This window comes from Zalophus californianus, chromosome 16 (assembly GCF_009762305.2).
Source record: "Zalophus californianus isolate mZalCal1 chromosome 16, mZalCal1.pri.v2, whole genome shotgun sequence".
NCBI lineage: Eukaryota > Metazoa > Chordata > Mammalia > Carnivora > Otariidae > Zalophus > Zalophus californianus.
This window is the reverse complement of record NC_045610.1, coordinates 15,626,087-15,640,603: the sequence shown is the minus strand read 5'-3', so window position 1 is coordinate 15,640,603 and position 14,517 is coordinate 15,626,087. Positions and strand designations below refer to the sequence as shown.

The 14,517-nt window shown below is 47.9% G+C and overlaps 1 protein-coding gene across 1 annotated transcript in view; it reads left to right on the top strand.

Moving 5' to 3' along the window:
* Window positions 1-4,426, top strand: part of DOC2B (double C2 domain beta) — a 33,951-nt gene extending 29,525 nt beyond the window's left edge. Inside the window, exons 8-9 of the mRNA XM_027624686.2 lie at window positions 66-162; window positions 776-4,426. Of these exons, the coding sequence (XP_027480487.2) occupies window positions 66-162; window positions 776-912 (234 nt within the window). The 3' untranslated portion in view covers window positions 913-4,426. The remainder of the gene's footprint in view (window positions 1-65; window positions 163-775) is intronic.
* The last annotated feature ends 10,091 nt before the right edge of the window (window positions 4,427-14,517 follow it).

Sequence of the window (14,517 nt, the reverse complement as noted above, 5' to 3'; positions counted from 1 at the left end):
CCTGGCCACTGGCCAAGTTCCAGGCCCTGTGGCCTTGGCCCTGACTCTCTTCTTCTGGCCACCAGGAATTCTGTTACGAGATTAAGCATGGGGACCTGGCGAAGAAGACTCTGGAAGTCACTGTTTGGGATTATGACATTGGAAAATCCAACGACTTCATTGGTAAGAGCACACAATGAGAATGCCGTTTGGCCACATGGCCCTGAGTCCAGGCCACAGCCCCTCCTTCCTGGCCTCTATGGCCCCAGCTGTTCCCCAGACTATCTGCCCTCAGACACAAGGGGCCTCAGACCTTATCCAGTCTGGCTCCATGTGACAGAGGAGTAGACGGGCCCAGAGAGGGAAGGAGGCCTGGGAAGGCCACACAGCGGTCTTGGTGGAGCAGGGGTGCGAGGTGATGGTGGTCGGTGCTTTGGACTGCTGAGCGCGGTGGCCCCAAACTCCTGGTCGGCTTCATTTGCTGTGCAGAGTAGAGCTGCGCCCATCCCTCGGCCCCCAACGCATGACGTTGCACTTGGCCCCCCGCCTCGCTCCGGTCCTGGAGAGGGGAAGGACGGCACCCCAGGGCCCTGATCGGGCGGGGGCAGGAGGGCCGGCTAAGAGTGCGGCGTGGTTGGCAGACCACTGCCCAGCTTCAGAGCCCGGCGGGCGGGGTGGGGAGAACAGCCGTGGAGCACGGAATCGGGAGGCGGTGGCCTTGGGGTAGGGGCACCTGCCCCCAGGCCCCTGGGAGTCACCGTGTCCCCGGCCACCCCCCCTGGCTCCCTTCCCGCAGGCGGTGTGGTTCTGGGCATCAACGCTAAGGGCGAGCGCCTGAAGCACTGGTTTGACTGCCTGAAAAACAAGGACAAGCGGATCGAGCGCTGGCACACGCTCACCAACGAGCTCCCAGGGGCCGTGCTCAGCGACTGACCGGCCCCCGCCTGCTGCCGCACCCACCCCTGCCTGTCTCCTGGCCCAGCACCGGCCTGGCCCTGGGCCTCCTCAGCTGCCACCAAGGGCCTCGGCCCTCATCTTAGGGGAGATCCAGGATGCCCGCTCGGACACGGCGCCCCGGCGGCCCCTGCTCGGAGGCTGTGGAGGGCCCCGCCGCTCCGGGGACGGCAGGGCCAGAGAGCTGGGCCTGCTCTGGGGGCCCAAGAAGGCGGGAGCGGGGAGAGGACCTTGGCCTCCGCGCCCACCCCAGGGAAGGGAATGGGGCCGTCCGGGGGCTGAGGGCCCTAGTGGAGGTCAGCAGTAAGTCACGGGGACCCCAGGCTGAGAGAACAGGAGTGCAGGGGTGCCTTGGCAGGGCCAGTGAGAACTCCCGAGAGGGACGTTAGGGAGAGGGGCGTGGGGGGGGGGAGGAGATTTGGGAAAGTATTCCCAAAAAGGAGGTTCTTACTACATCCGTTCATCTCTGGCATTACTGGGCGGGTGGAAAAAAGCTGACCCGAGAGCCAGGAGCGTGGTAGTTCCTACAGGCTCTCACTGAACATGGGCAGTTGGCAAGCACTTCACTCAGTGATTCCACAAGCCCTTGGAGATGAATGAGACCCAGGGCCTGCCCTCTGAGAGTTCCTTGTCTAATCAAGGAGCTAAAAACAAACCATCACAACAGGGAGGGAGGAATGCCAAGGCCAGGCTGACATACCTGTGAGTGCCATGGACTCTGACTCTCCTGGGAGGCAGGGAGGGCTTCCCGGAGGAGGTGATGCTTCAAGGCCTTGAAGGGTGAATGGAGTTTCTGGGCAGACAAAGGGGGAGGGCAACGTGTGCAGTGGGAATGATCTATAAAAGCCTAGAGAGGGGGGTATGGTGATTGGGCTAGGGTCTCTGTGCAAGACCTGCGGTCTCACTCTGGAGACAGGGTTGTGTTAGGACAGGAGTGGGGCCTAGAGGTGACGTCACCCACCCCAGCTCCCACCCCACCCCCGCCTGCCAGGCCAGCCCCAGCTCATGGCTCTGGGGGAAGTGATGGCAGCACTGTGGTGAGACTGATCTTGGGGCAGGGTCTAGTTCCCTCCTCAGACCCAGTTCTCCCAACTTTAATCTTCCTCCTCGCAAGGAACCTGGAGGCTGGGTCCCGCCTCTCAATTCTTACCAGCTGAAGCATGAGGTCAGCTGTAATCAAGAAAAGGGTCCCCCCCCCACCTTTTTTTTTTCATGAAGCAAAAAGTCCCCCATCTTCACCCCCTTCTTCCTTTCACCCACCCCCCGCTTCTGAGTCCAGGCCTGGGGAGTGAGAGGTCCCGGTGAACGCCCACACATCCTGGCCTTCCTGTGGCCACGGACGTCCCCCTCAGGAGTGCTGGGCGGCAGTCCAGGGCCTCCTTTCTGAGAGGCCTGTGAGGCTGGCTCCTACCTCCACGGGCTGAGAGAGACACCCTGCCTGATGGGCCTGGCACCCTGAGTCAGACTGAGGGCATCGCAATTTGGGGGCCCACGTGTGAAGTCCCAAGCTTTTCCTGCCTACCAAGGGGCCTTCGAGACTGCTGTAGGAACAAATGCGGAGCCAGGGAATCTGTGTGTTTGCCCCAGCACTGCACTAACGGAAAACAGAGGCCCAGAGAGGGAAAGTGACCGGCCTGAGTGAGGCCTCCCTGCGCTCCCACAGCTGGGGTAGGCCAGGCTTCCTGGCCCCCGCCTCGGCCCCGGCGCAGAGCTCCGGAAGGAGGTCCGTCCTGTTAGCTGCCTGCCCGGGGCTCAGCCCTGCCTGCCGCAGACACGAAGCACATCACCATCTGAGCCCTGGGGTGATGACTCGAGTTCCACCAAGTGCCCGTCAGCCGTTGCCCAGTCTGCGAGGACAACAGGCCCCGGGCCCCCACACTGTACCTGGCAACTTGGCTGGTCACAGAGCCTTGGTTTTCCTGTCTTTGAGGCGGCTTTGTGTATGTTAAGGGTTTTACACGCACTGTCTTAATGGATGTTCACAATTCTGTGAGGTGGGTTTGTCATCTTCAGCTGACAGACGGAGAAACAGATTCAGAGAGGCTGAGTAGTCTGTCAGTGTCACACAGCGGGGAAAGGGCAAACCAGGACTCAGCCCAGGTCCTGTGACTGCCACGTCCTCTGGTTGTCTGGGAGATAGTACTCCCCAGTCCTCTCCCTCCCGGGCTGCGGAGGGCTCGGCAGACACGCTCAGAAGACTCGGGAAGGGCTCTGGCGCGTGATGGAGGGGTGGGCCCCCAGCGCTGTCCTGTGGCCTCATCCGCTGGATGGCCTTGAAAGCACTGATCCACTTAGAACGTCCCCAGAGGCCCCCAGGGTCCAGGCCCGGAACTCAGCCCCCCCTCCCTAGCCTCAGTCCGTGGGCCAGGCCTTCCTCCTCATGGGGGCTGAGGCAGGGGCTCCTCTTTTCTCCCCGAGGCTGGAATGGGGGGAACCTCTGGGGGACTGAGGAAAGAGCTGGCCTGTTTTTGCGGGGCCTCCTAGCTGGGCGAGTCCTGGGTATCTTCCAGCTTTGCCTCTCCGAGGGCCTCGTTAGGAAAGGAGCTCCAGAGCTTCTCTGTGAAGATACCGAAATGCTAAATGGCAAGGCTAGAAGGGCCCGTGAGTCTGACCCAATACAACGTCCTTGTCAGACACCGGGGAAACTGAGGCCCAGCGAGTGTAAGGAGCCCATGTAGGGCTCTCTACTGCCCCAGGTTGTGCAAGGGTAGACTTGGTCCCAGCTGACCACAGGGACAGGTTGGAAGATGGGTCTTCAGGACAACCAGCCCAAGTGGGGGGTGGGGCGCCTAGGGAGGAGACCCCCCCCCCCCCCCCCCCCCCCCGGGAGTGAGGAACTCTTCTTCGCCAGGGCCGGGCACTGCTCCTGACCCCTCACAGACGGGATTTCTGTGACAGCTCTTTGGGACGCTGCAGTCATCCGCTCTGCCTTCGACCTCAGACTGGCATCCTTCCTCTGGTCTGTCAGCCCCACACGAAGACGGGAACGTTGACGCCCCTCCCCCACCACGGCCAGAAGCCATTCCCAAGTCTGGTGTCTGTAACCAGGAGGTCGCCCGACGGCGCGCTGCTCCCTCCACGCCCGCCTCTCCCCGCCCCCCGCCCCCAGCCCCCCGCCCCCAGCCCCCCGCCCCCAGCCCCCACTAGCCAATCCCAGACGGGCCTGCCTTCCACCCCCGGAGCGGTGACCGACTGGCCCCTAGCGGCGAGAGCGGGAACTGCGCCTCCCGGCCCGTGCATGTCCGGCCATTTGTTCGCTCTCACAGCGAGAGAACCTCCGATGCATGGACTCTGGCTGTCGACGCAGACGCTCGCGCACTGCTTACCACCGTTTTGCTACCATGTGGCGGCTGCACAACACGTCCTTAACCTGCAGCCCCACACTCGATTTTTGTACTTTCGTCTGACCTACTCGAGGATGTCCTTTTTAAGTCTTATTTGTTAATATTTATAATGACCTATAATTCAAAGTAAATGAAAACGTTCACTGCAATCGCGTTGGCTTGAGAGACTCCTTCAAATAGATTTGGATGAAAGGACCGGAAAGAACGAGAATGGCAACCGAGGCGCACTCAGCACGTTGTCTCCCTTAACGCTCCACCCAGAACTCACTGGGGGTAGGTTTCGAGTTACAGATGGGAAAACAAAGGCTCAGAGAGGTTAAATATTCGTGCTGAATCACACACCTGGTAAGCAACACAACCAGGATCCAACTAATGCCCCCCAAGACTTTCTATGCCAGGATCAGCATGCCATGCTGCCATGCACTCATTCAACAGACAGCTGTGGAATATTAACTCTACCACCAGGCACTGGTCTAGGCACCTGGGGGCAGATTCATCAGCAAAGACAGCCAGGGCTCGTGGGTTTGAGCTCCACACTAGGGGTAGAGATTACTTAAAAAAAAAAGACAAAGGAATTAGGTGTGGGGGGGGGGGTTGGGCTTAAATAGGGAGGTGAGGTGGACCTCCAAAGAAAGTGACTTTTGATCTAAGACCCAGAGGGGAGGAGGGAGGGAGTTATGGAGATACCTGGAATGGAATGTTTAGGTCGGGGAATGGCCAGTATCCCTAGTGATGGGGACAGGTGTGGCATGACTGAGACTAACGAGCAGGGTGGGGCAAGGGAAGAGCCCTAAATGAAGGCACAGACCAGGGGACCAGGTCAAGTAGCACTTTATAAAGACTGGTTTTCACTCGGTGTGAGATGGGAGCTTATTTCAGTTGTAACAGGGCCACCTGGTAGAGGACAAACCTACAGTCTCTCCTCTTAGATATTCCACCACCAGTGAAGGCAGCAAACCCCACACAAGCCCAGAGCGCTAAGGGAGGGTAAAAAGAGAAAGATCATTTGAGGAAACGCAATTCGTTCTTGTGCTATTTCAGCAGGAAGGGAGTCCTTAAGGACTCTAAGAAAATAATAGGAACCAGAGAGAAGATGCCAGAACTATTAGCAGTAGTAACACCCATATAGAGCTCTCAGACATGTAGACTGCTTTAAGTATTATACTCATTTATTCCTCATAATTATAATACTGTTTCAGTCCCCATTTTATAGATGGGAAAACTGAGGAACAGAGGAGCATGCTTAAGGAATAATTAAAGGGTAGAGCTGGGATTTGGACCCAAGCCTTGTGGCTCCAGAATCCATACTCTTAATCTCTACCCTATGCTGCTATAAGAAGCAAATGGTGTTGCCACGTCTAGTGGAAGATGCCCAGGTCCCACTAGGTTTCTTGTAGGTTTACCCTTTTCATCCCCCAAGCTCCCAGAACTAGCAGGGTCCTGCTCAGCCAGGAAAGATTTTCCAGGGCTGACTCTCAGGGTCCTTGTCATCTGGACCAAAGGCTATGCTCACCTTTGCCCAGTGGGTTCCTATCTGTCATGGGCCCCAGTTCCCTTCTGTGTGTCCCTTGGCCACAGGTAGGCACGATCTCTTATCTGGAGAACATGTTGAACTGGGGAGCATTTGTGTGGCTTCCCAGGGGCTAGCTGTGAGCCAATGGAATTACTACATTATGAGAATCAGAAAACTGGGAAACCAAGATCTCTCAGAGCTTCCTGGGTTTTCTTTACTGCTCTGCACCTTCCTCCATCTTGCCTCTGTCAACACAGGCTTTCTGATTCATTAGTAGATAAATGATCCAAAATGGTGGCCTCAGCCCCAAATTGGGGTGGCTTTTCAGCCACTGCTACCTTGGAATATTTTCTCTTATTTAGCTTCTCAGGAGAGAAATGGCTCAGTTCAGATTATAACTCACCTCCTTGGGGTCAAAGGGCCAGAGGGTGAGGTCACATAATAAAACCGTGGCTATGGGCAAGGCACACAGGTTTCAAGCATGTCTCTCAAAAGTCCCTGAGCCAGTGGGAAAGGAGGAAGAGGTGCCAGCCAAGGGAAGAAAAGGGGACAAAAGCCAAAAAGCATCGCCATAGTATCCTAGGGCAGTAACCATTCGAAAAGCAAAGACTGGTAAACAACCAAAACACTACAGAAACAAGGAATGGACTTAACTTCCATTATGGCCCATCTGAAGGCTAGAAAGTCATGTAGTCATTTCCATTCTTAATTATAAACATGCTGAGATATCTTGGAAATGTATGATAGAAAGTGAAGGGAACAAAACAAAATTAAAATTGAGTGTGGAGGGGGCACCTGGGTGGCTCAGTTGGTTAAGCGTCTGCCTTCGGCTCAGGTCATGATCCCAGGGTCCTGGGATCGAGCCCCGCATCGGGCTCCCTGCTCAGCGGGGAGCCTGCTTCTCCTTCTCTCTCTGCTGCTCCCCCTGCTTGTGCTCTATCCCTCTCTCTCTCTCAAATAAATAAAATCTTTAAAAAATTAAAATAAAATAAAATTGTGTGGCGGACAATCCTTTTCAATTATTTATTTCATTGTGGTAAAATATAAAATTTTTCATTTTAGGATGTGAGGGCAATCTGGCTGTGACATCTGTCACCCTGCTGATCGCCAAGGTTGACTCCGGTGATCTGGCTGCCTAGGCAGGTGTCTCCTTCCTTCTCCACCACTCCATGTATGTCCCTCTGAAGCTGTGTACCCAAAGAGGACAACCTTTCCTGATGGAGGAGGACCGTTTTTCAGTCAAGGGTATGAGTAGCTGCCCTCACCCGCTAGAACCTCGAAACCAGCTTTCAAGGTCCATTTGTAGGAAAACGTAGGGTAGTCAGCTTCCAAGACTCTAGACACAACAAAATGAGGCACTGCATGGGGCAGTCTGCCTTTCTTTAGGAAAAAATAAAATCACTTTAACCATTTTTAAGTTGACAATTCACTTGCATTAAGTACATTCATAATCTGGTGCAACCATCTTAACTATTTCTAGTTTTTTATCATCCCAGACAGACACTCTGTGCTTATTAAACAATAGAACTCCCCATTTCCCCCACACTCAGCCCCTGGTATCCTCTATTTTACTGTCTTTATGAAGTGCCTATTCTAAGGAACTTACATATAATCGGAATCAAATATTTGTTTTGTTATGACTGGTTTATCTCATTCAGCGTAATATTTTCAAGCCTCCTCCATGTCGTAGTAAGTATCAAAACTTTGTTCCTTTTGTGACTGAAAAATATGAACATACCACATTTTGTTTATCCATTCATCTGCATGGTTTTTCTTTTTTTTTTTTTAAGATTTTATTTATTTATTTGACAGAGAGAGACACAGCGAGAGAGGGAACACAAGCAGGGGGAGCGGGAGAGGGAGAAGCAGGCTTCCCACAGAGCAGGGAGCCCGATGTGGGGTTCAATCCCAAGACCCGGGATCATGACCTGAGCCGAAGGCAGACGCTTAACGACTGAGCCACCCAGGCGCCCTCTTTTCTTTTTTAAGTAAGCTCTATGCCCCAAGTGGGGCTTGAACTCATGACCCAGAAATCGAGTCATATGCTCTACGGAGTGAGCCAGGCGCCCCATCCATTCATCTGTTGGTGAATACTTTGGTTGTTTCCATCTTTTGGCTCTTGTGAATAATGCTGCTAGGAATATTCTACAGGTATCTAAGTTCTTGCTTTTGGTTCTTTGGGGTCTATACCTAGGAGTAGAATTGTTGGGACATAATGGCGAATCTACCTTTAACTTTTTGAGGAACCACGAAACTGTTTCCCACAGTGGCTGCCACATTACACGTTCCTACCAGCAGTGCACAAAGGCTCCATTTTCTCCACCTCCTCGCCAAAACTTACTGTTTTCTGTTTGTCTTTCTAACAGCTACCCTAATGGGTGTGGAGCGGTATCTTACTGTGGCTTTCATCTTCATTTACCTAATACCTAGTGAGTTTGAGCATCTTTTCATGTGCTTATTAGCCATCTGTCCTTTGCAGAAATGCCCACTTGAGTCTTTGCCCATTTTTGAAATAAGTTCTTTTCTTTTTTTTAATTTTTTAAATTTATTTATTAGAGAGAGAGAGAATGAGAGATAGCACGAGAGGGAAGAGGGTCAGAGGGAGAAGCAGACTCCCTGCTGAGCAGGGAGCCCGATGTGGGACTCGATCCCGGGACTCCAAGATCATGACCTGAGCCGAAGGCAGTCGCTTAACCAACTGAGCCACCCAGGCGCCCCTGAAATAAGTTCTTTTCATTGTTGAATTGTAGGAGTTCTTCATTATGTTCTGGATATTAATCCCTTATGAGATATATGATTTATAAATAATTTCTCCCATTCCATGGGTTGTCTTTTCACTCTTGATAGTGTCCTTTGATGCACCGTAAGTTCTTCATTTTAAGACCAATTTAGGGGCACCTGGGTGGTTCAGTCGGTTAAGCGTCTGTCTTTGGCTCAGGTTGTGATCCCGGGGCCCTGGCATTGAGCCCCACATCGGGCTCCCTGCTCAGCGGGGAGCCTGCTTCTCCCTCTCCCCCTGCTGCTCCCCCTGCTGGTTCTCTCTGTCAAATAAATAAAATCTTAAAAAAAAAAAAAGACCAATTTATTTTCTTTTGTTGCTTGTGGTTTTGCTGTCCTAAGATATCATGGCCAAATCCAACGTCATGAAGGTTTACCCATTTTCTTCTAACGGTTTTGGGTTTTTTTTAAGATTTGGGAGAGCACAAGAGAGCACGGGCAGGGGGGATGGGCAGAGGGAGAGGGGGAAGCAGGCTCCCACTGAGCAGGGAGCCCAATGCAGGGCTCCATCGCAGGACACTGGGATCATGACCTGAGCTTAGGGCAGACGCTTAACCGACTGAGCCACCCAGGCGCCCCTCTTCTAAGAGTTCTATAGTTTTAGCTCATAAATTTTTCTATATGTACGGTAAATGTCTACCTTCATTCTTTTGCATGTGGATATCCAGTTTTCCTACCTTTTCAAGCTTATTGACCCTTTCTTCCGCCTGCCCACATCTTCTGTTGAACCCCTCCAGTGTTTCAGAATTTGTACTTATTATAGTTGCCGTATGTAGCTATTAACCCCATGATATGATGTTATAAATCTAAAGTGATTTTTTTTAAGATTTTATTTATTTATTTGACAGAGAGTGAGAGAGCACAAGCAGGGGAAGCAGCAGGCAGAGGGAGAGGGAGAAGCAGGCTTCCCACTGAACAGAGAGCCTGATGCGGGGTTCAATCCCAGGACCCTGGGATCATGACCTGAGCTGAAGGCAGCCGCTTAACTGACTGAGCCACCCAGGCGCCCCGATAAGCTTTTTATATATTTTTTAAGATGTTATTTATTTGACAGAGAGAGACACAGCGAGAGAGGGGACACAAGCAGGGGGAGTGGGAGAGGGAGAAGCAGGCTTCCCGCTGAACAGGGAGCCTGATGCAGGGCTTGATCCCAGGACCCTGGGACCATGACCTGAGCCGAAGGCAGATGCTTAATGACTGAGCCACCCAGGCGCCCCCCCAATAAGCTCTTTTAAAGATATCAAAAAGAGGGACGCCTGAGTGGCTCTGTCAGTTAAGCATCCAACTCTTGATTTCAGCTCAGGTCTAGTTCTTAGGGTTATGAGTTCAAGCCACGTGTTGGGCTCTGCATTGGGCTCCATGCTGGGCATAGAGCCTACTTAAATAAAAAATAATAAAACGTATCAAAAAGAATATTTACTTCCATGTTACTGTCTTAAATACTCTTCACTCCTTCCTAAACATCTACATTTCTATCTGGTATAGTTTCTTCTCAGCCTGAAGAACTTTCTTCAACATTCTCTATTGTGCAATCTGCTCACAACTAATTCTTCGTTCTTTTATCTGAAAATGTCTTTATTTCACCTTCATTCTTAAGGATGTTTTCACTATAGAATTCTGGACTGGCTGTTTTTCTTTGAACACTTTAATTTTGCTGTTCCATTGTCTTCTGGCCTCAGTTATTTCTCATGAAAAGTCAATGATTTGAATCATTGTTCCCTTGTATATAATTTGTCAATATGTATGCTATTTTCAATAGCTTTAAATTTTCAGCAGTTTCATTATAATGTGCCTAAGTGTTCATTTTCTTTCATTTTCACTGGGCTTCTTGTAAAACTGTCTTCTACAAAATGTGAGTAAATTTTAGTCATTTCACATTTTTTTCCATCCCCTTTTGCTCTCTCCTTTCCTTCGGGAACTACATTTACATGTATGTTAGGCCTTTTCATATTATCTCACCAGTGCCCTAAAGCTGTTGTGCTTTCTAAGATTTTATTTATACATACACACACACACTCACGAGTGGTGGGGGTAGGGGCAGAGGGAGAAGCAGACTTCCTGGCTGAGCAGGGAGCTCAATGTCAGGCTTGATTCCAGGACCCTGGGATCATGACCTGAGCCACCCAGGCACCCCTGATTTTTTTTTTTAAAGATTTTATTTATTTATTTGAGAGAGAGAGAATGAGAGCACGAGAGGGAAGAGGATCAGAGGGAGAAGCAGACTCGCCGCTGAGCAGGGAGCACGATGCGGGACTCGATCCCGGGACTCCAGGATCATGACCTGAGCCGAAGGCAGTCGCTTAACCAACTGAGCCACCCAGGCACCCCCCTGATTTTTTTTAAATTATTTTTCTCTCTCCTTCAGATTGGATAATTTCTATTGAGCTAACTTCAAGTTCAGTGATCTTTCCATCATTTAAGCCCATCCAGCAAATAATTTCAGATAATGTCAGTTCCAAAATGTCTACTTGGTTAAGATTTTGAGAGTGCAAGTGAGCACGAGGGGTGGGGTGGGGGGCAGAGGGACAGGGAGAAGCAGACTGCAGACTCCCTGATAAGCAGGGCTCGATCCCAGGACCCTGGGATCATGACCTGAGCTGAAGGCAGATGCTTAACCAACTGAGCCACCCAGGCGCCCGTTTATCATAGTTTCAGTATCTCTGCAGGAATTTCTTCTCATTGGTCACAGACACATTTTCCTTTCCTTCTTGAACAGTTATAATAATAAACAGCTTTAAAATCCTTGTCTGCTATGGTGGGAGAACAATAAAACTGCTAATTACATATCTAGGTCATCTCAGGGATAATCTCCATTGGTTGTCTCGAGTATAGGTCACGTTTTTGTTTCTTCATATGCTGAGTTTTGGATTGTGTCCAAGCTTATTGTAAATGATGAGACTCTAGATTGTTAGGCTAAAGACTTAATTTTTATCAGGCAATTACTTGGCTGAAATCAAAACTATAAATTCTGTATCACCAGCAATGGGTGGCAGCTGAAATGTCAGTTCAGTCAACAGAGATTTTTAGATGAGGAAATTTTTGGGCTTTTTAATGTTGACTTTATTTCAAAAAGCACAACACAGCATAATCTGCAGAACTATTCTGTAATTTGCTCAGAGGATTCATTTCCAAATGTCAACACTGTTGAGAAGTTTCCAGCCATCAAAAAACAAAGAACAAATGTTCCCAGCTGTCAAAATTAGGTCTTACTGAGTTTTCAATATCTCCTTAAGAGAAGATTTGGCAGCACAAATGCTATTGTTCTCTCCTCCTGCCTTCTTTTGGATTAACGAATACTTTCTTACAATTACATTTTAGTTTACATATTTTTTGCTATACCTCTTCGCATTATTTTTATGTAGTGCTTGCCAGGTATTACCATATATCCTTAATCTCTCAAGGTCTTCATGGTTTTATCACTTCAAGTAAAATGTGAGAAACTTGCATTCAAAATGGATCCATTTGCCACCCTCTGGCTGCCTTTTTATGCTATAGTAACCATATGTATGATTACCTACATATGTTATAAACCCCACATTATAGTTTCTTTTTTGTCTTAAACACATTTCTTAATTTCTTTGAAAATCTCCTAAGACTTTTATATTACCTTCATATTTACCATTTCAAGTGTTCTTCCATTCCTTCATGCAGACCCGTTGTGAAAGCCAGCTGTTCTACATTGTCCAGAGCGCCACAGAAGAAACTTTTGGTGCTATTAACATTTCATCACCCCAGAACTTTCAGGTATGGATGGGGGCTCATGAACATATTAATACAAACAATAAACAAAATTCTAGTAAATCTAAAAATATTTTTAAAGGGTAACATAAAGGATAATACGTAACAACTGGAGTTTTATCCCAGGAATGGTTGGTTTAATATTCAAAAAGCAATCAATTACTTATATTAACAAACTAGAAAACCCATATGATCACCTCAATAGATACAGAAAAGGCATCTGACAAATCCAACTTCCATTCCTGATAAAAACTCTCAGCAAACTAAGTAAACTCAACCTAGTAAAGGGCATCTATGAACAACTTAGAACTCACATCATACTTAATGGTGAATCATCAAATCTTTCCAGGAAAAATACAAGGATGTCTATACCACTTCCAGTCAGCATTGTAGTGGAGGTTCCAGCCAGAGCAATCAGGCAAAATAAAAAGTCTCCAGATTGGAGCAAAAAATAAGTGAAAACTTTATATTCACAATGATTGTGTATGAAGAAAATCTGATGAGATCTACCAAAAAAAACCCAAAACCCTTCTTGAGTGAGTTTAGCAAGGTTACAGGGTATAATATCAATACACAAATATCAAATTTTATTCTATACACTAGCAATGAACAATTAAAAATTGAATTTTAAAAAGCAGGAACTGGGGCGCCTGGGTGGCTCAGGCAGTTAAGCATCTGCCTTTAGCTCAGGTAATGATCCCGGGGTCCTGGGATCGAGCCCCACATCAGGCTCCCTACTAAGGGGGGGGAGACTGCTTCTCCCTCTTCCTCTACTGCTCCCCTTGCTTGTGCTCTCTCGCTCTCTTCAAATGAATAAAATATTAAGAAACTAAAAATAAGCAGAAACTTACAAAAATAGCAAAAATCATGAAATATTTAGAAATCTGGCAAAAGTGAAAAGACCTGTATACCGAATAGTACAAAATATTGGTGAAATTAAAGAATGCCTAAACTATCAGATATACCTTGTTCATGGATCAAAAGACTCTATTCTTAAGAGATACTTCATCAAAGATATACAGATGGCAAGTAAGCACATAAAAAGATGCTCAACTTCATTAGTCATTAGGAAAATATTAAAAAACACAATGAGGGGCGTGCCATGGTGGCTCAACTGGTTAATCTCAGCTCAGGTCTTGATCTCAGGGTTGTGAGTTCAAGCCTGAGTTGGGCTCTGTGATAGGCGTGGAGCCTACTAAAACACACACACACACACACACACACACACACACAGTGAGATGCCACTATACACCTATAAGAATGGAAAAATGAAAGACTGGCAATACAATGTGCTGGAGAGAATGTGGAAAAAGAAAAGCTTTCAGACACTGTAGAAATATAAAATGGCACGATCACTTTGAAGAAGAGTTTGACAGTTTCTTTTAAAAAGCTAAATATACACCTATCATACTATCCAACCATTCCACTTCTACTTATCCACAAAAAAAGGGAAATATATGCCCACATAAAGACTTGTACACAAACATTCACAGCAGCTTTATTTGTAACAAACAAAAACTGAAAACAACCAAATTGTCCATCAATAGGTGAATAAACAAATTGTGGTATATAACAATGGAATACTTCTTAGCAATAAAAGGAATGAAGTGATACATGCAACATGGATGAATCTCAAAACAATTATGCTGAGTGAAAGAAGCCAGACACTCCCTCTAAAAACAACAGAGTACACACTATAGGATTCCATTTATATCAAACTGTAAAAAATGCAAACTAATGTAACAGAAAGCAGATTAGTGCTTGATCAGGAATGGAGGAGAGCAAATAACAAAGTACAGACACTTGTGAGGGTGAAGGCTATATTGACTATCTTCATTATGGTAGTTTTACAGGTATATACACATGCCAAAACTTATCAAACTGTATAGTACATGCACTTTATATGTCAATTATACCTTAATAGAAAGCTGGAGGGTTTATTTTAAAAAGTTACATCTTTCAGAAATTTTCTAAAGATAGGCAAGTACACATACATTTTTCCTGTTTTACATGCAAGATTATGTATCTTATATATCTTACTTTTCTCAGTTAACATATGCAGACATCTTTTTATATTAGCAGAAATGGTTTATCTCATTTTTTTAAAACAACATAGTGTACATAGCAAGGATGTACCATGATTGATGGGCATTTAGGTTATTTCTAATTTGCTATTATAATGCTAAAATGGACATATTCTGCATATATTTG